The sequence below is a fragment of the Marmota monax genome, unplaced genomic scaffold (genome assembly GCF_021218885.2).
Source record: "Marmota monax isolate L192 unplaced genomic scaffold, Marmota_monax_Labrador192_F-V1.1 WCK01_AAM20220418_F8-fsc00004, whole genome shotgun sequence".
Classification (NCBI taxonomy): domain Eukaryota; kingdom Metazoa; phylum Chordata; class Mammalia; order Rodentia; family Sciuridae; genus Marmota; species Marmota monax.
Genome location: NW_026692881.1, coordinates 12,519,988 through 12,543,270, shown reverse-complemented (window position 1 = coordinate 12,543,270; position 23,283 = coordinate 12,519,988). Strand labels below are relative to the sequence as shown.

At 37.2% G+C, this 23,283-nt stretch overlaps 1 protein-coding gene across 3 annotated transcripts in view; it reads right to left on the bottom strand.

Annotated features, from left to right (window-relative positions):
- The window catches only part of Entpd1 (ectonucleoside triphosphate diphosphohydrolase 1), a 141,172-nt gene that overhangs the window by 19,155 nt on the left and 98,734 nt on the right, over nucleotides 1–23,283 (bottom strand). For all 3 annotated transcript variants that reach the window (XM_046450363.2, XM_046450366.2, XM_046450364.2), the window contains 6 exons: nucleotides 21,422–21,539; nucleotides 15,030–15,180; nucleotides 12,846–13,005; nucleotides 11,907–12,146; nucleotides 10,303–10,563; nucleotides 5,734–5,847 (listed from right to left, as the gene is read on the bottom strand). In XM_046450363.2, coding sequence (XP_046306319.1) covers nucleotides 5,734–5,847; nucleotides 10,303–10,563; nucleotides 11,907–12,146; nucleotides 12,846–13,005; nucleotides 15,030–15,118 — 864 coding nt within the window. In that variant the 5' untranslated portion in view covers nucleotides 15,119–15,180; nucleotides 21,422–21,539. The remainder of the gene's footprint in view (nucleotides 1–5,733; nucleotides 5,848–10,302; nucleotides 10,564–11,906; nucleotides 12,147–12,845; nucleotides 13,006–15,029; nucleotides 15,181–21,421; nucleotides 21,540–23,283) is intronic.

Sequence of the window (23,283 nt, the reverse complement as noted above, 5' to 3'; positions counted from 1 at the left end):
TAAGATGATATCTTAGAGTAGTTTTGATTTGCATTTCTCTAACTGCTAGAGATGATGAATATTTTTTCATATATTTGTTGATTGATTGTATATCCTCTTCTGAGAAGTGTCTGTTCAAGTCGTTGGCCCATTTGTTGATTGGGTTATTTGTTTTTTTGGTGCTTAGCTTTTTGATTTCTTTATATACCCTAGTGATTAGTGATCTATCTGATAAGAGGTAAAAATTTGCTCCCAAGATGTAGGATCTCTATTCACCTCACAGATTGTTTCTTTTGCTGAGAAGAAACTTTTTAGTTTGAATCCATCCCATTTATTGATTCTTGGTTTTAATTCTTGCACTATAGGAGTCTTATTAAGGAAGTTGGGGCCTAGTCCCACATGAGGAAGATTAGGGCCTACTTTTTCTTCTATTAGATGAAGAATCTCTGGTTTAATTTCTAGATCCTTGATTCACTTTGAGTTGAGTTTTGCGCAAGGTGAGAGATAGGGGTTTAATTTCATTTTGTTGCATATGGATTTCCAGTTTTCCCAGCACTGTTTGTTGAAGAGGCTATCTTTTCTCCAATGCATGTTTTTGGTGCCTTTGTCTAATATAATTGTAATTTTGTGGGTTAGTCTCTGTGTCCTCTATTCTGTATCATTGGTTTACCAGTCTGTTTTGGTGCCAATACCATGCTGTTTTTATCACTATTGCTCTGTAGTATAGTTTAAGGTCTGGTATCATGATGCCGCCTGCTTTACTCTTCCTGCTAAGGATTGCTTTAGCTATTCTGGGTCTCCTATTTTTCCAGATGAATTTCATGATTGCTTTTTCTATTTCTATGAGAAATGCCATTGGTATTTTGATCAGAATTGCATTAAATCTGTATAGTGGTTTTGGAAGTATGGTTATTTTGATAATATTAATTCTGCCTATCCAGGAGCTAGGTAGATCTTTCTATCTTTTAAGGTCTTCTTTGATTTCTTTTTTTAGGGTTCTGTAGTTTTCATTGTATAGATCTTTCACCTCTTTTGTTAAGTTGATTCCCAAATTTTTTTTTTAGGCTAGTGTAAATAGGATAGTTTTCCTCATTTCCCTCTCAGAGGATTTGTCATTGATATACAGAAATACCTATTATTTATGGGTGTTGATTTTAAATCCTGCTACTTTGCTGAATGCATTTACTAGTTCTACAAGTTTTCTGGTTGAATATTTGGGTCTTCAAGGTATAGAATCATATTGTCAGCAAATAGTGCTAATTTTAAGTTCTTTTTTTCCTATACGTATCCTTTTAATTTCTTTTGTCTGTCTAATTGCTCTGGCCAGTATTTCAAGAACTATGTTAAATAGAAATGGTGAAAGAAGGCATCCCTTTCTTCCAATTTTTAGAGGGAATGCCTTCAATTTTTCTCCATTTAGAATGCTGTTGGCCTGGGGCATATAGTGTTTACAATGTTGAGATATGTTCCTGTTATCCCTAGTTTTTCTAGTGTTTTAAACATGAAAGGGTGCTATATTTTGTCAAATGCTTTTTCTGTGTCTATTGAGATGATCATATGATTCTTATCTTTGAGTCTATTGATGTGATGAAATACATTTATTGATTTCCGTATGTTGAACCAACCTTGCATTCCTGGGATGAACCCTACTTAATTGTGGTGTATGATCTTTTTGATATGTTTTTGTATTTGATTTGCCAGAATTTTATTGAGAATTTTTGCATCTATTTTCATTAGTGATATTGATCTGCAGTTTTCTTTCTTTGATGTATCTTTGCCTGGTTTTGGAATGGTGATATTGGCCTCATAGAATGAGTTTGGAAGTGCTGCCTCTTTTTCTATTTCTTGAAATAAATTGAAGAACATTGGTATTAGTTCTTCTTTAAAGGTCTTGTAGAACTTGGCTGTGTATCCATCCGGTCCTGGGCTTTTCTTGGTTGGTAGGCTTCTGATGGTGTCTTCTATTTAATCACTTGTTATTGGTCTGTTTAAATTGTGTATATCTTCCTGGTTCAATCTGGGCAAATTGTATGACTTAAGAAATCTGTCAATGCCTTCAATGTCTTCTATTTTATTGGAGTATAAGTTTTCAAAATAATTTCTAATTATCCTCTGTATTTCTGTAGTGTCTGCTGTGATATTACCTTTTTTATCACATGTGCTGGTAATTTGAGTTTTCTTTTCCCTTCTCTTTGTTAGCATAGCTAAGGGTCTGCCAATTTTATTTATTTTTTCAAAGAACCAACTTTTTGTTGTTTTTGTCAATTTTTCAATTATTTCTTTTGGTTTCAATTTCATTGATTTCAGCTCTAATTTTAATTATTTCTTGCTTCTACTGCTTTTGCTGTTGATTTGTTCTTCTTTTTCTGGGGCTTTGAGATATAATGTGAAGTCATTTATTTGTTGACTTTTTCTTCTTTTAAGGAATGAACTCCATGCAATGAACTTTTCTCTTAGTACTGCTTTCATAGTGTCTCAGAGATTTTGATGTGTTGTGTCTATGTTCTCATATATCTCTAAGAATTTTTAATCTCCTCCTTGATATCTTCTGTAACCCATTGTTCATTCAGTAGCCTATTGTTTAGTCCCCAGGTGGTGGAGTAATTTTTATTTTGTCATTGATTTCCAATTTCATTCCAGTATGATCTGATAAAATGCATAGTATTTTTTGTATTTGCTAAGAGTTGCTCTGTGGCATAGTATATGATCTCTTTTAGAGAAGGATCCATGTGCTGGTGAGAAGAAAGTGTATTTGCTCGTTGAAGGATGAAATATTCTGTATATGTCAGTTAAGTCTAAGTTACTGATTGTATTATTGAGTTCTATAGTTTCTTTATTAAACTTTTGTTTGGAAAATCTATCCAGTGGTGAGAGAGGTGTGTTAAAGTCACCCAAGATTACTGTGTTGTGGTCAGTCTGACTCTTGAACTTGAGAAGAATTTGTTTGATAAACATAGATGCTCCATTGTTTGGGGCATATATATTTATGATTGTTATGTCTTGTTGGTGTATGGTTCCCTTGAGCTGTATGTAATTTCCACCTTTATCTCTCTTGATTAACCTTGGCTTGAAGTTTACTTTATTTGTTATGGGGATGGAAACTCCTGCTTGCTTCCACAGTCCATATGAATGGTATGATTTTTCCCAACCTTTTACCTTCAGTCTGTATTTGTCTTTTCCTATCAGATCAGTCTCCTGGAGGCAGCATATTGTTGAGTATTTTTTAAAATCCAATCTGGTAGCCTATGCCTTTGATTGGTGAGTTTAAGCCATTAACATTCAGAGTTATTGAGACATGGTTTGTATTCTCAGCCATATTTGTTTATTTTTGTTATTTAACTTGACTTAGTTTTCTTCTTTGATTAGTTTTTCCTTTAGGGTACTACCTCCCTCTGTTGATTTTCATTATTGTTTTTCGTTTCCTCTTCATGGAATATTTTTCCAAGGATGTTTTATAGTGATGTTTTTCTAGCTATAAATTCTTTTAACTTTTGCTTATCAGGGAAGGTTTTTATTTCATCTTCAAATCTAAAGCTTAATTTTGCTGGATACTAGATTTTGGTTGGCACCCATTTTCTTTCAGAACTTGATATATATTGTTCCAGGATCTTCTAGCTTTCAGGGTCTGTGTTAAAAAATCTGCCATTATCCTACTTGGGTTTCCCATATATATAATTTGATTCCTTTCTCTCGTGGCTTTTAAAATTCTCTACTCATTCTATATGTTGGGCATTTTTGTTATAATGTGCCTTGGTGCGGATCTGTTATGATTTTGTACATTCAGCATCCTGTAGGCTTCTTGAATTTGGGTTTCCAATTCATTCTTCATGTTTGGAAAGTTTTCTGATATTATTTCATTTTATAGATTGTTCATTCCTTTGGTTTGGACATCTATGCCTTCCTCTATGCCAATAACTATTAAATTTGGTCTTTTGATGCTATCCCATATTTCTTGAATGTTCTGCTCATGGTTTCTTACCATTATCACTATGTGGGTCTATGTTCTTTTCAAGATTGTATATTTTATCTTCCTCGTCTGATGTCCTATCTTCCAAGTAGTCTACTCTGTTGGTGATGCTTTCATTTGAGCTTTTAATTTGGTTTACTGTTTCTTTGATTTAAATGATTTCTTTTTAGTTCTTTTTTTAGAACCTCTCTCTCCCTGTTGAGGTTATCTTTTGCTTCTTATATTTGTTTATGTAGCTCCTTGTCGAAGTGATCTTTCACTGCCTGTATTTGCTCTTTTATAACTTCCTTGAGTTCACAGAACATTTAAACATGTACATCCTGAACTCCTTCTTTGTAATTTCTCCAGCTGTGACTGCCAATGATTCTAATGATGTGGTATCTTGATTTGTTTGGGGCACTTTCTTCCCTTGTCTTTTCATGTTGCTCATGTGTCTTCCTTTCCAGCTCTGTAGGGTTCCAAGATCTCTCATGACCAGATCTCTCATCCGATCTGGGAGCTGCTCCCACCAAATATGGTGAGAAAGGTGAACCAGGATGGAGGCAGTTTGCTTCCAGTGCCAGGGTGTCTGATGAGGTCGGGGGAAGCAGGCAATGGCATTGTGCTCTCCTCAAAAAATTAAAAATAGAAGTGCCATCTGATCCAGCAATTCCACTACTGAGTGTATACCCCCCAAAAAATTAAATCAGTATATCAAAAAGATACCTTAAGTCACAGTAATTATTGCAGCATTATTCACCATAACCAAGATAGGGAATCAGTGTAAGTATCCATTAATGGATGAGTGGCTAAAGACTATAACACACACACACACACACACACACACACACTAGGACACTAGTTTGTCATAAGAAGCAAGAAATTCTGTCATTTGGGACAATGTGGATGAATCTGGGGGACATTATGTTAAGTTAAATAAACCAAACACAAAAAGATAAATATCGCATAACCTCAATCATGTGGAATATAAAAAAGTTAATTTCACTGAGTTGAGACAAGGAATAGTGGTTACCAAAGCCTGGAGGATGTAGTGGGCAGAGAGGACTAGGAAGAAGTTTGTAAATGGGTACCTTATTACGGTTAGAAGGAATAAGTTCTGATGCTATGTTGCCACACACAGGTGACTATAGTTAACAACAATGGATGTGTATTTAAAAAAATTTAGAAAAGAGTATTTTGAATGTTCTCACCCCAACAAGTGATACAGTTTAAGAGGAAAGATATGCTCAATATCCTGATCAGTGTACAATACATATATGTTGCATACATGTTGAAATATCACATGGTACCTCATAAAGTGTACAGTTACTATGTATCAATCAAAAATAAAACTTAATAATAGAAGAACTTTTTTAAATACAGGAAAGACTGCTGAAGGTCGTCTGCAATAGCTTTTCCTGTGATAAGGAACAGATGCATCTGGTTTTATCTATTTCTGATCTTGAACCAAGATGCCATAGCAGCCACCCTGTGTCCATGAGGACATAGACATGACAATAGAACTGCAGGTGCAATGACTGAGACATAGATGAACTGCTAACCCCATGCCAGCAGCTGCTTGCTATCAGACTTCACAGTAGGTAAGAAACACAAGATCTTACATAAGACATTGTATGTCAAGTTATCAAGGAATGTTGGTAAATGCATTCCTGAGCCCACCATCTGGGCTTATCTGACACATTTTCTAGATCTTGGTCAGGGCAGGACAAGGTCAGGAGCAGATTCACATCCTCCAAGCTGCCAGGGGTACAGTGCAACTGTAAGGGCTGCAGTCTCTAGGTACTTACCTCATTCCAAGGCTGAGAGCAGAAGTTTCTTATTTTCCTAATTGCCTCTTCCTGAGAGACCTTTTCTGATGTCAAGTTAAAAAAATTCATCACAAAGTAGAAAGCTGAAAATGCCTATAAGAGAAAATTGCAGACTTTTAGGTTCTGCCCAACACATAGGAACACTGACTTGATCCCTCTGGGAGCTCATTTTTGGTTCATAGAAGAGCAAAGATGCCATTTGCAAGGCATTCCTGCTGCAAACAAGCCATATGCTTCAATCCTAGCTAAAATAAACCCAATGACAGTTTCTTAAGATAAATTATTTTTTAAAAATCATATACATACATAATATTTATCTAATTTAACAAAAATAACTGTGTGCATAGTACCATTTTTAAGAATTTTCCTTTTCTTTTCCTTCTTTCTTTGATTTTTCTTTGACTTCTTTTTTTTAGCTTGATTTTGCTTCCATTTCTAGTCTAAACAGTAATCCACTAATGTAACAACATTCCACTTTTATCAGGTTTCCAGGGAAACAAAATCAGAAAGTTTACACAAAGCTAAATTTGTCCATGAAGAAATAAAAAAGGTTTTGTTGAATCACTTTCCAAAGATCAAATGAAAACACATTGACAGTACTTTCAAATATAAATTAAATGATGCATTTGTAGCCAGGGGAAAAAAAGAAACAGACCTCATAGTTTTATATGAAATCCTGTCTCAAACTACTTGCCATGTCCCCACTCTCTTCCTCATCCTAACTTGATTACTCAACTCTAAGTTGTTTTCTCTAACAAAATCAGAAAGCTAACACAAAGCCAAATTTATCAATAAAGGAATAAAAGGGGTTTTGTTAAATCATTTTCCAAAGGTCAAATCAAAACATATTGATAGTATGACATATCTGCTTCCATTACTGAGTAGGAGGTTGGCTCTGCCCTGGCAAGAATAATTTTAGAGGTAGGGGCAGTATCAATTTTAGGTATTCTGTCTCTCACTTATGTGTAGGAATCTGCCATGCATACTTCCAAATAGATTTGGTTCCTGATATGGGTGGAAGCATTCACCCCTAACCACAGTCTTCCTTAGACTCACAGTTTGATTTTAATATATATTTTCTATGTGTTTTTTGGTGTATGTTAAGGGATTATAAACTGGGGATCATATATATAACTCAAAAGATTAAGAGGCATTTATTTTTTTATTTTTTATTTTTTGGTATCAGGGATTTAAACCAGGGCCACTGAACCACATCCCTAGCCCTTTTTTATTTTGAGACAGGGTCTTGCTAAGTTGCTTAGGGCCTAAGTTGCTAAAGGTGGCTTTGAACTTGTGATCCTCCTCTGCCTCAGGCTCCCAAGCTGCTGGGATTACAAGTGTATATCACCACACCGAGATATTTTTTTTATTTTTTAAGGATGTCTTTTAAATTATATTCAAAATTACTGATCTACCTTCACATGTCTATTTTTCTGCTTGGAAGAGTGTTAGCTTTCATCAGACAGATTCTCACAACAGTCCTGTGATCTTGAAGACATTATGCGAAGTGAAAAAAAGTCAGTCACAAATGTACAGATATTGCATGATTCCATTTATATGATGGCATTTGGCATAGTGAAATTCATTCCGAAAGCAGAATAGTGGCAGCAGAAGCTGAGCAGGATGAGGAAGAGGAAGGGGATGTTTTATTTAATGGGTACAGAGCTTCATTTTGAGAAGATGAAAAAGTTCTGGTGCTAGGTAGTGAAGATGATTGTACAACAATGTGCAAGTGCTTACTGCCACAGAATTGTACACTTGAAAATAGTTGTAATATTTACCAAATAGTTAAAATGGTAAATATTACATTGTGAATATTTCATCACACACACCACATACAAAATAAAAGTAAAAGAGAAAAATGGCTGGTTCAGACAGCCTCATTATTTTGCTACTAGGTCCTGCCTTGGATGTGCAGAGTATAGAATCAAATAGAATCAAATATGCAATATACAATAATATAATAATGCCATTATATGGGAATAGAAAATACAATAAATATAGTCTCATGATTAAAAATACCTGAGTCAAATTTAAAGCAATGATTAAATTGCTTCTTTTTATATTTTTTAAATGTTCTGTGATAATTATGTTACTTTTATATTTCCTCCAAAACCAATAAGGTATTTCCTGTAGTCACAGTAGAAATCCAGCCTTAGGTTCAAGAGCAAATCCTAATGGTGAACTGGGATATGTTCATTTAGGCAGTTGTGCAGCAGAATAAGATCACTTACTCTCTTCCTTTGCTCTGGGACAAGTTCATTTACATTCATGTTCATTTACTTTTTCATTCCATCTACCTGACAACCTTCACTGAAAGTCTTCATGTGATGCAGCTTAAGTGATAGTTTTCTTTTCTGTATATGTTCTTCAGAAACCCACCAGATATTGCATTAATACCTAAGACAACCTCAGCCTCATAAATCCCTGGGAAAAGTTTCTTCTATAATGAATTATTATTTGCACAAACATGGGTTGGTACTACCCCCCTCAAATAATGTGCTGATGGGATGGGATGGGATGGTAGTGCTTAGGGTATTTTTTCCTTCTTAAATGTATCTTGTATTATAAAAAAATCAACCTGATCCTATGCTTAGAGTAAGACTTTGAGGACTCAAGCCATTCAATATCTTTTGCCAGAATGGACTTAAAGCTAATTCTTTTTTTTTTTTTTTTTTTTGGTGGAGGGCAGGGGTGAGTACTAGGGATTAAACTCAGGGGCATTTAGCCACTAAGCCTCATCCCAGACCTATTTTGTATTTTATTTAGAAGCAGCATATCACTGAGTTGCTTAGTGCTGAGACTGGCTTTGAACTTGGGATCCTTCTGCCTCAGATTCCCAAGTCACTGAGATTATAGACATGGGCCACTGCACCCGGCTAAAGCTAATTCTTGAAGGAACTGCTTGCAGCCTTATTTTTCTCATTTACTTCAATGAGGCTTAAGAGCTAAATACACATACATGTATTCAGTTGACCTTTGAACAACACAAATTTAAACTGCATGGGTCCAATCATAAGTAAATTTTCTTTTTATATTTGAGATAATTTGAAAATACCTCAGCCCCAGCCCAAGGGAACTTTTTCTTTTAAAATTATTTTTACCACTTCATAATAGTTTATTTATATATATATAATAGTTATATATAACATTAGGATTCATTTTCACACTTTATACATGCATGGAAGATGATTTGTTCCAAATCAGTCCTCAGAACTTCTAAAGAACTTCAGTGTGGCGAGAGGACTGCTAGGAGAAAGAGCTAAGCTCTGTCAGCGCCTCCCTGATGCTAGGGCCCACTTGACATCTGCTGCAGTGGAGTTCTGAGCTGACAGTGACATGCAAGAGCTGAACATGAAAACTTCAGGATTTTTGTGATGTAGTTCATGTCAGTTTGGGAGGCAGAAATAGACTGGGATGGGAATATTTACACTATGGAAATTGGCAAATGGTACAAATCAGCTCTCCATCCCCAGTAACCACTTGTCCAGCATATCCATTGCTCATAACCAAGTGCCAATTAAACAGGGAATATAGTTCCTAATTTAAAATATATATATATATTTACAAAGAGGACCGCTTCCCCCCAAAAAAATATCTGAAATGGAAAAAAATTTCCAAAGCATGGGTAAGTATCAGACAGTGACCCTGAGGGATGTATCCAGAGAAGAAACAGGCTATGCAGAGGGAGACAATGAGCTAATCCAAGGGGGCTACCAAATAAAGGTTTAGAAGTCAGAACAATCTCAACAAGAGACCAAGAAAACAAACATAAAAGCCTCTAGGGGGAGCTCAAGGGCCCACCACCTTTTCCAGCCATTACTTCTCCCTACCTGGATTGCAGAAATCACATTCAGAGGCAAAAAATTCCATTCCCTCAAGGAAGAAGGGTTTGCTCTATGTTGAAGGCAGGAATTAAGCCATGTTTCCCAGGAGGCAAAGCATTCAGAGACATTAAAACGTCAACTCCTTAAAGAGGGTATGTTCCTTTTCCTTTACATTTACTTCCTAGCAGTGACTGGAGTTAAACAGGCCCTTGGCTGTCTCCAGCTGCCCTCACCACTTGCCTTCCTCTTGTGGTACCCTCCTTCCTCCTCCAGAAGTTTGATTCAGGCAAAGGAGGACCCTGGCCCAAGAAATCCCATGGTGGGCAACCAATGCCAGCTCAGTTACAGAGTATCCAAATGAGGTTCTAGTTTGTTCTGAACTGGAGGTTGGAGCCAACTAATAACCAAAGCTATTGCTCTGCCAGTGGTTTTCCTGTGATGTACTTTCCTCAGGATTCTGGAGAGGGAAGCTGTGGTTGGGCCATGATTAAAGTAAGCCTGGATCCATGGCACTACCTCCTGCTGCTTTCCCAGAGACCAAAGGAATGAGGAGCTCAAAAGTTTCCCAAAAACCCAAGACTTAAGTCAGGTCTGGGTACAATCAGTCCTGTGCTGTCTCCAGGGAGCTCTTTCTGTGACACTTATAAGAAAGTCTCTTATATTTTATAAACTTCAACCAAAATCCTTCTAGCCAATATACCTCATCATTTCACAAACTTACCTCAAAATTTCCCTGGATTGGTGGCAAGTAAATCCCATTGAAGGCACACTGAGAGTAAGGGCAGTCACCAGTGTTGAAGAGCTCAAGAATGCTTTGCTGGCATTGTTCATAGTTTCCAGTACCCTGGATTTGAAACTCATCAAATGGCAGAGTCCTCTTAAATTTCTTGGTGCAAGGGGTCTTGTAAAGGTCACTTACGTTCACAACCTTCTTATACCCCGTGTGAAAGCATGGGTCCCTGAGGCTTCTATCACTTGACACCTGAATGAAAAAAATCACTTGAAGGAATCCTGTGAATGTTGGGGTACAAAAGCCACAATCTGACTTCATTATTGTGTAGGCATAGTAGAAAATGATAGCACATAGAACTGGCATCATTATATCTCTCCCTGAGTTTTTTACCAATAAAAATAAGTGTTAAAAAAGTTTCTATTGCATGCACCAGAAGTGGTACCAGATGTGACTGTACCTGGGGAATTTATAGGATGCTGATATTGTTAAAGCTGGACCCAGTAATGTCATTAGCTGGGAATGCCTTGGAGTTCTTAGGCCTAAATTATATATGTTGGAAGAAGATTCCCCAGGGAAATTCTCAAGACTCCCAAAAATTGAGCCTGAGGCTCTTTACCTCCCTAAGCAGAGAATCAGAAACTCCAAAAGGTGGAACATGTGTTAGGTCTTTTAAACCAATAGAATCCAGTGATTTTTTTTAATCTTTATTTTATTTATTTATGTATGGTGCTGAGAATCAAACCCAGTGCCTCACACATGGTAGGCAAGTGCTCTACCACTGAACCCCAGCCCTAGCCCAAATCCAATGATTTTTAACCTTCAACCCCACAGAGAAGAAATTGGGTGGCTGTGGATAAGAAATTTAGTGGAACTCTGAGGCTCAATGGGCTATACTCAGTGGCATCTACTCTTCTTACTGATAGTCTTCTTACTGATAGCAGTTTTGAGAATCAGAGAGTGCTTTGGGGGAAAATAGAGAACTGGTTGTTCTTTCAACAAAGACAGAGACCAGCTGGATATGACAACCTTGCTCTGTGTTTATTTGTCAGGGTGTGCCTGGTACTCTACTGATGTGGAGCATTTAACTTTTCTTGCCTTCAAAAATATAAAAAGCATAAGGTAATAAGATTTGATGTGTTGATTAATAAATTCTGTGTTTTTCCTGAAGTGTTTTTTTCTCTTCCTCTCCAGGTCATTCCAAACAACCCTGTTTTCTGTACTTTGTAGAAAAGGGAAATAAAAAATGGCATAGAAGACCATTTGCTTATAAATTGCAACACCCTACCCCTGAATGATACTCTAGCATGCAGCTTTCATTACCAATCCTTCAGGGGTGAGAAATTAATTGCTAAGGAAAAAAAAAATATGTGGTTTCCTTGGAGATAGTGCAGTAAACAAACACAGGAGGGGATGTCTGGATGGAAGAATTCATAGGGGTCCACCAGATGTAGCTTGGTATCCTGCCTGAAAGGGTTTGGAAAGTACAATAACCAACTTCAGACCAATTACAGAATTAGAAAGAGAAAATAACAGGATGTGAAGGATGGAGGACCAGATGTGGAAAGGGCAGGTCTGAATTCAGTTACACTTGCCTGAATGTCCTTGGCCAGTTTCTGCCAGAGTGCTTGATCCTTCCCATAGCACAAGAAGCTATGTGTGTATACATAGTAGTCCTTGCCATACAGGCGAAATTGCAGAGAGTTTTCTGGGGACTCCATAGTGTGGTTTTCAGGCACAAAAGTAATTTGTGTAGAGGCGCCCCCAAGGTCCAAAGCTCCAAATGTTTTCTCATGATTCATCTTTTCTGAGATCCCGCTGAACCAACCTGAGTTCTAAAAAAGAGGACAGTCAACAGTGCTAAAGGTGTTTGGACACCCAACTTTTCACCATGTTTCTTAGAGTCAGGGAATTTCTAAAGCAGAGAAGCAGGGGCAGAAAGGTGAGGCAAAGGGCATTAGAGGTTCCTGAGTCTGCACCAGATCAACAACAAAAGAGACGGGCTTTGAGGACATGCACACACTGCTGTGACATAGAAGGAGTATAACAACTGCTACAAACAAGGGGTCTAGGACCAGGCCAACTCAAGTTCAACTGCCCACTCAGTCAGCTATTATCATGTGACCATGAGCACAATCATTACCCTCATTAGGCATTACCACCCACCTCTAAAATGGCAGAGTCCTCTTAAATTTCTTGGTGCAAGGGGTCTTGTAAAGACCTCAGACTGTCGTTTGAGGATGAATTCTCTCATCACAAGTAAGTGCTAGCACAGCACACAGCAATCAGCACTAGGCAAGTACTAACTGCTCTTACTTTTAATGATAGACTTTCTTTGCCTCTGACTCCCAGAGATGAAGACTTCCCTAAGGAAGGTCTTGATAGGCAGCTATTCCTCCAGTAATTCTTACAAACATGGGAATAAATTTATGGCACTCTTTCATCCATCATTCACTCTGGATGAAATATTGCCCGAGAAAGCAAGGTCATAGACCCCCATGGAGTCACTTCCATGGGTGATGTGAGATGATCACCTGAAAGAAACTGCCAAGCAGATAGTTGATTGTAATCCAGCCATAGGCACCTTCCTCTTGGCCAGTGATGATCGTGGCACCCTGGAAGTTAAAGGGGTAGGTGCTGAGGGTCCTTATCACTGCATCAATGACCCTGTCTGCCAGTTGTTCACTTTCCATCCTACACCAAAGAAGAGGTGAGGTTATCATCTTGGTCTTAATAACTACACCTACCCATTCCCACTATAGTTTCCACATAATGCTGAAAGAAACAAACCAAAACATCCTGGAGTAAGTGGAGAACGGGAATCCCCACACACGGCTCACAGAAGAACTCTACTTGAGGACAAGGCTGAGCTAATCTTTTTGTCCCCTCTTACCTAATTCAAATCTCTCCAATCCTTGAGTAGGTTAGTCTTCCTAAAATAACATCTTTGCTCTTTTGTTCCCTGGTTCAAAAAATAAAATGTTCTAAAAAGATTGTGGTCATGGTAGTTGGGTATTTTGTCATCTCCATGCCTAGAGCTGATGTTTGTGATATTAGTTCCTAGAATATCTAAATAAAATTATTGTGTGACTCCTAGTTGGTTACACAAGTTAGTCTGTACTTGAGGTTTTCAATTTGCACTGTGGTAGAAAGCAGGTGGCAAGTCACCTGGAACATAGCCAACTTCTACTGCTTCCAAACTGGGAAATACCTTCCTCATACTATCACCAGTTCTTGGGTCCATTTGAGACCTAAGAAAGGAGTTTTCCAGGGTTGTCATAATGAAGATGAGATGCACCAATTTCTAAGAGCTAGGCTAAGCAACACTGAGAGCCTCCCGGTGAGAGGATGTACCTTCTAACTCTAACCTCTCATCTGAATGCCTCCCATACCCACTACCTGCCTCCTTTACCCTTGCTTCCCTCCACTGCAATCTATCTTCTTTACCAGCATCACCAATTGTGTAACTTTTTTAAGTGAGTTTCCACTGTCTTCAAGATAAACTCTAAATTTCACATGGTCTACAAGGCCTTCTCAGAATCCCATTCACAACTCTGGCTCTGTCCCTTACCAGGCAGACTTGGGACCTTGGGCGTTACTCAACATTTGTGAGCCACAGCTTCCTTATCTGGTTAATAAACAGTTAATCATATCCTCTACTTCATACTGTTGTTTTGGTGATTACATTAAACAATGTATATCATGAATTTAGTATTCTTCTAAGAATACAGCAAGTGCTCAATAAATATTAGCTTCTACTATTATTATTTTACAACATGCACCCTGTCTCCTGTCTTTGCAGAGCTAATAACAGACCTGTGAATATGCCCTATTGCCCCACCACTGCACATCCTAGAACAAACTCCACACCAACTGCATCAAGTTAGCAACTTTGCCCTGCCTCTTCATTGCTGTATCACAGCTCTTAAAATGTGCCTGACACACAATAGGTGTTGAATAACAGTGGGTTACTGAACATGTGCTATCACTTGGTCTATAACACCCTTCCCTCACCCGACAAGTCCTCTTTTGTGACTCAGCTCATATATCTCCTCTTTCTGAGGGCCTTTCATCCTGAGCAGGACAAATGCTCCCACAGGAGCTCTGATCATTCCTCTGTAAAAGAAGTGATCACACTGGGTGGAACTATTTCCTTGGGGCTGAGTCACCTTCATCCATGTTCTGGACAAAGTAGGCACTCATGAGCGATGAATGAACAAGTAAACAAATAATGCAACTAGGTGACCAAGTGTTGAACAATAAAGTGCTTGTTATAAATGTCTTGGGACATCTGTGGGTCTCCTCTAGTCTGCCTACACCCAGATATTGATTGACTAATTCTGTGTCTCCAAATCTCAGAGCACATAGGCTCAGTCTTTCTCTCTGTGTGTCTTTTCCCACTTGAGTTTACAATGGGCAAATGGGCAAGGCTTTTTTTGAGAAGTGGTCTCTTTAATTTCCTCAGTATCACCTCATACATCCTCTCTCAGCATCCTTAGTAGCTCAGATTTCAGGCACATACCACATGGCCGATGCAAAGCTTCTTTACATACTCAAAATCTTAATATTATATATACTAGGTTTGGGGAGTTTTACTCACTTATTGAAATTTTCTTTCTTTAGAATGTGTAGCATTTGGTGTGCTAGGGAAGTGTGGTTATCTCTTATAATTTCAGGGGCTCTGGTGCTGCCTCTCTGAACTCTATATGCTGCCATACCTGAGCAACCGCATGCCTGCTGTGGCTCCCAGGTAAACAGGTGTCTCATGGTGCTTGGACACTGGAATCACGTCCCTGGTCTTTTCCATGCATTCAGCCAGGTAGTCACCTATTTCCTGTAATTTCTGAGCATATTTTGAGATTCCAGGACCTACGGAAAGATATAGAAGAGGATAATCATTTTTTAAAAAATATATAGGACATACCTTGACAATATCATAGAAAATATAGTATTGCTGTGAAAATACAAGAAAAAAATCAATTTCCTGATGTGATATATATTAAGTTACTATACATAGAGGGTAACTCACTGGACTTAACATTGTTATGATTTAATTTTCAAATGTGGAGGAAAGTCCGTCTGGTGCTTGATAATTTTGCCACTGGATAGTACAATTTCAAGTAATTGTATAATGTTGTCTCAGAATTTGATGTGGATCTTACAGTGTGCTTCTCTATTAGCTACTTCTGTATGATTCTTCCACAAAATTATAATTAGCAACATTAGTTCCTAGAATACCTAAATAAAAATTATATTTGTAGCAAAAGTTAAATTAAGCACCAGACATACTTGCTTCTAGTGAAAAGATAGAAGCTGCTACTGGCTATGTGATCAAGGGAAGTGCCTAAAATTTCTGAGGTGGGTTTTTTTTCCTTCATTAGCAAAAGAAGGAATAGAATCCTTGATTCTTCAGTGACTTTCCCACTCCAATACTCTGCTTCCCTAGTAAGACTTTTCCTCTAGTTTTAGAGTGAAAATGACTACTGCTATGGAGAGGATGAAGATTCCTGAAGCTTTTAAAAGTTAACACTCAATATTTTCATCTCACATTAAGATAAATGTCACACTATTAGTACATCATTGCAAGTATTTGATTTAAAGATAATTATTCAAATAAGTTAAGCAGATCTCATTCACAGGTTTTAAAACAGCTAATTTATTTAACTTTAATGAGAAAATTAGCTCTAAATTACCAGCTTTTTGGATTCAGAAAACCAGGACTTAGTATTTCTTTCTCTCTTACTCTCTCTCTCTCTCTCTCTCTCTCTCTCTCTCTCTCTCTCTCTCTCTTTCTCTCTCTGGAGAGGGGGAAAATACTGTATTTGTTAGGTCAAATATTCATGCACTCATGGGATGAGCCTCAGAAAACATATATCTGTTAGATTAAAAAAAAACACCACTTTTGTAAGAATGGAAGGCATTGAATTAAAATGAGGAATCTGGACTTTAAGAAATTAGAGGAAATATTGTCTCAGAATTGATGGGGCCAATGTCTTAGAACATCTAGCCACTTGGTATAAGGATTTTGTTTCCTGGAAACATGCCCTAGTACTTTCTTGACAAATTATGAAAATTAGTGAACTCCACAAGCCATCAGACTAAAAGTCAATTACCTTCTAGGATCCAGGGTTCCTGTCTGACTGAAAACTAACAGTAGGTTCTTGCTTAAAAGGCCTAAAGAGATAAAAGAGAGATTCTGGTATGACATGGTAATTTCTAGTGCCTGATGGGGTACTGGGTGGAGAGAGGGCAGAAAGCCAAAGCTTCCTTGGATCAGAGCCTTAAAAGAAAACTGACTAGAAACACACACACACACACACACTGTAATGCAGTGGTTCAGAGCAGCAGGAATCCTAGAGCACGGTGAGACCTAGATTCCTGTCCTAGTCCTATTGCTACTTGCAAGGCACTAATCTTCTCTGTAAAAAAAAAACAGAGAAGAAAACTCTGTAAACACTCTCTAGATAGGAAAGAGGGGTGGAAAGGGGAGGGAGGGGGCAGGGGTTTAGCAAGGATGGTGAAATGTGATGGACATCATTATCCAAAGTACATGTATAAAGACATGAATTTGTGTCAACATACTTTATATACAATCAGAGATATGAAAAATTGTGCTGTATATGTGTAATAAGAATTGTAATGCACTCCACTGTCATTTATTTTTTTAAAAAATCAATAAAAAAAATTTAAAAAGGCTCTGTAAAAGAAACAAGATTTAAAAGATCCTTGAGATCCCTAAAAGTCTATGATCTGGTCTCTCCTGTGCTGAAGGCCTGTCAATATTTCTTCCAACCTGTAGATTAAAGTGCAAAGATTAACAGAACAGCAATTCTTTGGACCAGCACCTTCTGCATCACCTGGAAACTTGTTAGAAATACAAATTTTCAGGCTTTCTTCCAGATCTGCTGACACTGAAGTTCTGCATACAGGGCTGTGCATCTCTGTTTTAAAAGCCCTTCAGGTGGTTATGATACACTTTCAAATCGGGAACCACTAAGATGTGGGTTTGAAGTCAGGCAGGCGTTAGTTCGAATCCCAGCTTCTTACTAGTTCAAGTAACCTTAAACAAGTAGTATGTGACCTCGCTCAATCTCAGTGCCCTCATTTTTTAAAAATTACTTTTTATTCTAATTTGTTACATATGACAGCAGAATGCATTACAACTCATATTATACATTTAGAGGACAATTTTTCATATCTCTGGTTGTCCACAAATTAGAGTCACACCATTCGTGTCTTCAATCCAGTCCCTTCGTTTTTTAAAAATGGAAAATAAACTAAAGGAAAAACTAATCAGAGAAGAAATCAAGTCAAGTTAAATACCAAATATAAACAAAAATGGCTGAGAATATAAATCATGTTTCAATAATAACCCTGGATGTTAATGGCCTAAACTCACCAATCAAAAGTCATAGACCAGCAGATTGGATTAAAAAAAAAAAAGAGCCAATAATATGCTGCCTCCAAGAGACACATCTCATAGGAAAAGACATCCACAGACTGAAGGTGAAAGGTTGGGAAAAATAATACCACTCACATGGACTGTGGAAGCAAGCAGGGGTTTCCATCCTCATATCAAATAAAGTAGACTTGAAGCCAAAGTTAATTAACAGGGGATAAAGAAGGACTTACTGCTCAAGGGAACATACTGCTCAAGGGAACCATATACCAACAAGATTTAACAATTATAAATATATATGCCCCAAACAATGGAGAATCTATGTTCATCAAACAAACTCTTCTCAAGTTCAAGAGTCAAATAGACAACAACATAATAATTTTGGGTGACTTCAACACACCTCTTTCACCACTGGAGAGATCTTCCAAACAAAAGCTGAACAAAGAAACTATAGAACTCTATAATATAATCAATAACTTAGACTTAACAGTCATATATAGAATATTTCATCCTTCAACGAGCAAATTCACTTTCTTTTCAGCAGCACATGGATCCTTCTCTAAAATAGAACATATACTATGCCACAAAGCAATTCTTAGCATATATAAGAAAGTAGAGATACTACCCTGCATTCTATCAGACCATAATGGAATAAAATTAGAAATCAATGATAAAATAAGAAATTAAAGCTACTCCAATACCTGGAGACTAAATAATACCACTGAATAAACAATGCGTTGCAGAAGACATCAGGAGGAGATTAAAAAATGTTTAGATGTGAATGAGAACACAGAAACAACATCGAAATCTCTGGGACACCAAGAAGGCAGTTCTAAGAGGAAAGTTCATTGCATGGAGTTCATTCCTTAAAAGAAAAAGTCAACAAACAAATGACTAAACATTACATCTCAAAGTCCTAGAAGAAAAAGAACAAATCTACACTCAAAGCAGTAGAAGACAGAAAATAATTAAAATCAGAGCTGAAATCAATGAAATTGAAACAAAACAATTGAAAAAAATTGACAAAACAAAAAGTTGGTTCTTTGAAAAAATAAGTAAAATTGACAGACCCTTGGCCATGCTAACAAAGAGAAGGAGAGAAAAAACTCAAATTACTAACATACATGATGAAAAAGGAAATATCACCACAGACACAGAAGATAATTAGAAATTATTTAGAAAACTTGTACTCCAATAAAATAGAAAATATCAAAGGCATCAACAAACTTCTATAGTCATATGATTTTCCCAAATTGAATAAGGGTAATATACACAATTTAAACAGGCCAATATCAGGTGATAAAATAGAAGACGCCATTAGAAGCCTACCAACCAAAAAAAGCCCAAGACCGGATACATACACAGCTGAGTTCTATAAGACCTATAAGGAGAACTAATACCAATACTCTTCAATTTATTTCAGAAAATGGAAAAAGAGGCAGCACTTCCAAACTCATTCTATGAAGCCAATATCACCCTGATTCCAAAACCACATCAAAGAAAGAAAACTTCAGATCAATATCGCTAATGAACATAAACGCAAAATTCTCAAAATTCTGGCAAATTGAATACAAAAACATATCAAAAAAATTGTATACCAGGATGTGGTTGTGGTTCAGTGGTGGAGCACTTACCTAGCATGTGTGAAGCACTGGGTTTGATTCTCAGCACCACATATAAATAAATAAAATAAAGGTCCAACAACAACAACCAAAATTAAAAAAAAAAAAAAGATAGTGCACCACGATCAAGTGGGGTTCATTCCAGGGATGTAAGGTTGGTTTAACATATGGAAATCAATAAATGTAATCCATCACATCAATAGACTAAAAGATAAGAATCATATGATCATCTCAATAGATGCAGAAAAAGCATTAGACAAAATACAGCATCCCTTCATGTTCAAAACACTAGAAAAACTAGGGATAACAGGAACATATCTCAACATTATGAAGGATATCTACACTAAGTCCCAGGCCAAAATCATTCTAAATGGAGAAGAATTGAAAGCATTCCCCCGAAAAACTGGAACAAGAGAGGGATGCCCTCTTTCACCACTTCTATTTATCATAGTTCTTGAAACACTGGCCAGAAATTAGACAGAAGAAAGAAATTAAAGGGATATGGATAGGAAAAGAAGAACTCAAATTAGCATATTTGCGAACAATATGATTCTATATCTAGAAGACCAAAAAAATTCCACAAGAAGACTTCTAGAACTAGTAAATTAATTCAGCAAAGTAGCAGGATATAAAATCAACACCCATAAACCCCTTAAAAACAGCATACTGATCATGGCATTTGCAGGGAAATGAATGACATTAGAGAAGATTATGCTAATCCCAAAAAAACAAATGCTGAATGTCTTCTCTGATATAAGGGGGGTGATTCAAAATGGAGTTGGGAGGGAGAGAGAGGGAGGAAGTTTACCTCTAGATAGGGAATAGGGGTGGGAGGGAAAGGGAGGGAGATTGGGAATAGAAGGATAGTGGAAGGAGATGGTCATCATTATAAAAAAATTCATGTATGAAGATGTGAATTTGGTGTCAACATACCTTATATACAAACAGAGGTTTGATAAATTGTGGTATAAATGTGTATTAAGAATTGCAATGCAAAAAAATTATGAATGTAATGCACTCCTCTATTGTGATGTATGTAAGAAATAATAAAAATAATTAATTAATTAATTTTTAAAAACCAGCATACTGTAGGGACACAGCCACATCAATATTTATACCAGCACAGTTCACAATAGCTAAACTGGAACCAATCTAGATGCCCTTAAATAGATGAATGGATAAAAAAATGTGGTATACACACACACACACACACACACATACACATATACATTCACACAATGGAATATTATTCAGCATTAAAAGAGAATAAAATCATGGCATTTGCAGGTAAATGGATATATCTGGAGAATATTATGCTTTAGCATAATCCCAAAAAATCAAATGCTGATTATTTCTCTGATATAAGGATACTGATTCATAATATGCTGCAATGTGGTGAGGGCAGAATGGGAGGATTAAATGAACTCTAGCTAGGGCAAAGGGGAAAGAGGAGGGAGGAGAAGGGAGGGGGCTTAGGGGTAGGAAAGACAGTGGAAAGCGATGGTCATCATTACCTTTAGTACATGTATAAAGACACAAAGGATGTGACTTTACTTTGTGTACCACCAGAGATAGGAAAAATTGTGCTCTATATGTGTAATATGAATTGTAATGCATTCTGTTGTCATATATAACGATTTAAAATAAATAAATGAAAGTGCAAAAAAAATAGGATATAATACCTACCTCAGCAGGAAGATATAGGATGACATGAAATAAAAAATGTTTAGTTCTTGGTCAGTGCAAGACACACAGAAGTGATCCATTAGTGGGGAATTGGTATTACTTAATTACTTCCATCGTGTGTGTGTGTGTGTGTGTGTGTGTGTTGCTGGGGCCTGGTGTATATTATCATGCTACTCTATCACTAAGCTACAATTATTTATAGATTTGCTTATTTTCCAAGGGATTGATCATTAAGGACTAATTTTGATATTATTTTTATGATGGTAAAAAGTTACAATAGCAGCTCCACTGTGTTCTTCATTGGCATCCTATATTTGGGACTCCTTCTCCTCTTCTGCTCTGCTTTCATAGCCTCTCATGTTCACATATCCCACTGTGTCCCCTTCCCTTTTCTTCACCTTACCGGCCACTTGGCATTCTTCTATCTGTTGAACTATCCCTGTGTCATTCTCCTTTTCAGATGGCCAGCTGTAGATGTACAAACTTGTGTGAGAAGAGCCTGCATCCAGCACAATTCCATACTGAAGGCAAAACAAAACAAAAACTTATCAGTATCACATCATTCTTCATATTCAGCTTTCAACAGAAATGTGACAAGGACAGGGTTATCAAAACCACAAGGAGAAAACTTTTTTTTTTTTTTGTATTTGGGATTGAACCCAGGGTTGCTTAACCACTGAGCAACATTCCCAGCCCTTTTCTATATTTTATTTAGAGACAGGATCTCACTGAGTTGCTAAATGCCCTGCTAAGTTGCTGAGTCTAGCTGTGAACTCGTGACCCTCCTGCCTCAGCCTCCCGAGATGCTGGCATTTCAGGCGTGCACCACTGCACCTAATTAAGAAAGCATTTTGATTTGAGAGGAACACTAGGCCAGGATGGAGGGCTGTAGTTACCTGGATCAGTAAAGTGACCAAGACACCTGTCTTTTTAGGGCAAAGCTCTCTATGCTGACTGAACATTAGAAATGTCAGGCCTTACCCAGGGCAGAACCTGAGTGGAAATATTAGTTAGAAACTTCTTAGGTCATTCTAAGGTACAGCAAAAATTCAGATCCCCAAGGAATGAACAGAAAGCAAGTAATGTAGTAGTTGCCAGACTTGTCTACACACTGAAACCACCTGAAGAGCTGCACAGACCATGATGCCTGTGTCCCCTACCAGATACTGTGATCTAATGGGTCTGGTATGTGGGCCTGGGCTTGGTAATTTTTATGCAATCCCTTGTGATTGTGTTGTACAGAAAAGTTGGGGAACCATTATTAATCCATTGAAAGTTTCAAAGCCAATAATCAATACCTTCTTCTAATTTTAGTTCAGTAATATGATTTTTTTTAAAGAGAGGCATAGAAAATATTAAATGTACTTGCTTTTTAATTGTGTCATTAATTTTGAAATTGTATTCATAAGATTTCAGCTCAATCTTCATAAAGAGTAAGGGGAGAGTAAAGAAAGAAAAAAAAAGGGGGGAGAAAAGGAAAACAGTTTAAAGAAGAACTAGATGGTCAGAGGAGAGAGGGAGAAGAACAAAACTACCATACTATATTACAGAAGTGCATTAAATGTGCTAGGCACATGTAATATGAAGCAGAATAGTTCTATAAAGTAGGTGCTATTTTTATTTCTTCTATAGAGGTGAGAAGCTAAAGTACAAAAAGTTAAGTAATTTATTCAATATACAAAGCCAATAGGGGATAGAGCATGAATCTGAATTACAGTCAGACTCAAGACTGTATGCTTAAGGCCTTATACATGGAAAGAGAAGCAAGGGATGGGGAATCGTTTTCAAACTGGTAAAATTGACTATAAAAAAATTACACAAATCTTAGATGTGTATCTCTGAAATTCTGCAAATGTGCACATCTGTATAACCACCAACAACTATTTGGTGATGGTTATACTAGAAGCCTAGCTGTACAGGAATATCAGGGTACAGAACATTTTCTAGCTGCCCAGTAGGATTCCTAATAGCCCTCTTAGTCATTTTGCCCCACGTGTAACCACTGTCTTGAGTTCCATCACCATTGATGAGTTCTGCCTGTTTTTGTACTGCAATAAATAGGATTCACATAGTGTGCTCCTCTTTTCTGTTTAACTTTACCCTGCATCTGTAAGGTACATTCAAACTGTGTGTATCAGTACTTCTTCCTTTTCCATTATTACAGAATATTTCATCATATGCATATACTACACATTTTGTTGGGGGATGTTGGCAGTATAGGTGCCAGGGACATTCTAGCACATTGCATTTTGTGGAAATAAGCTC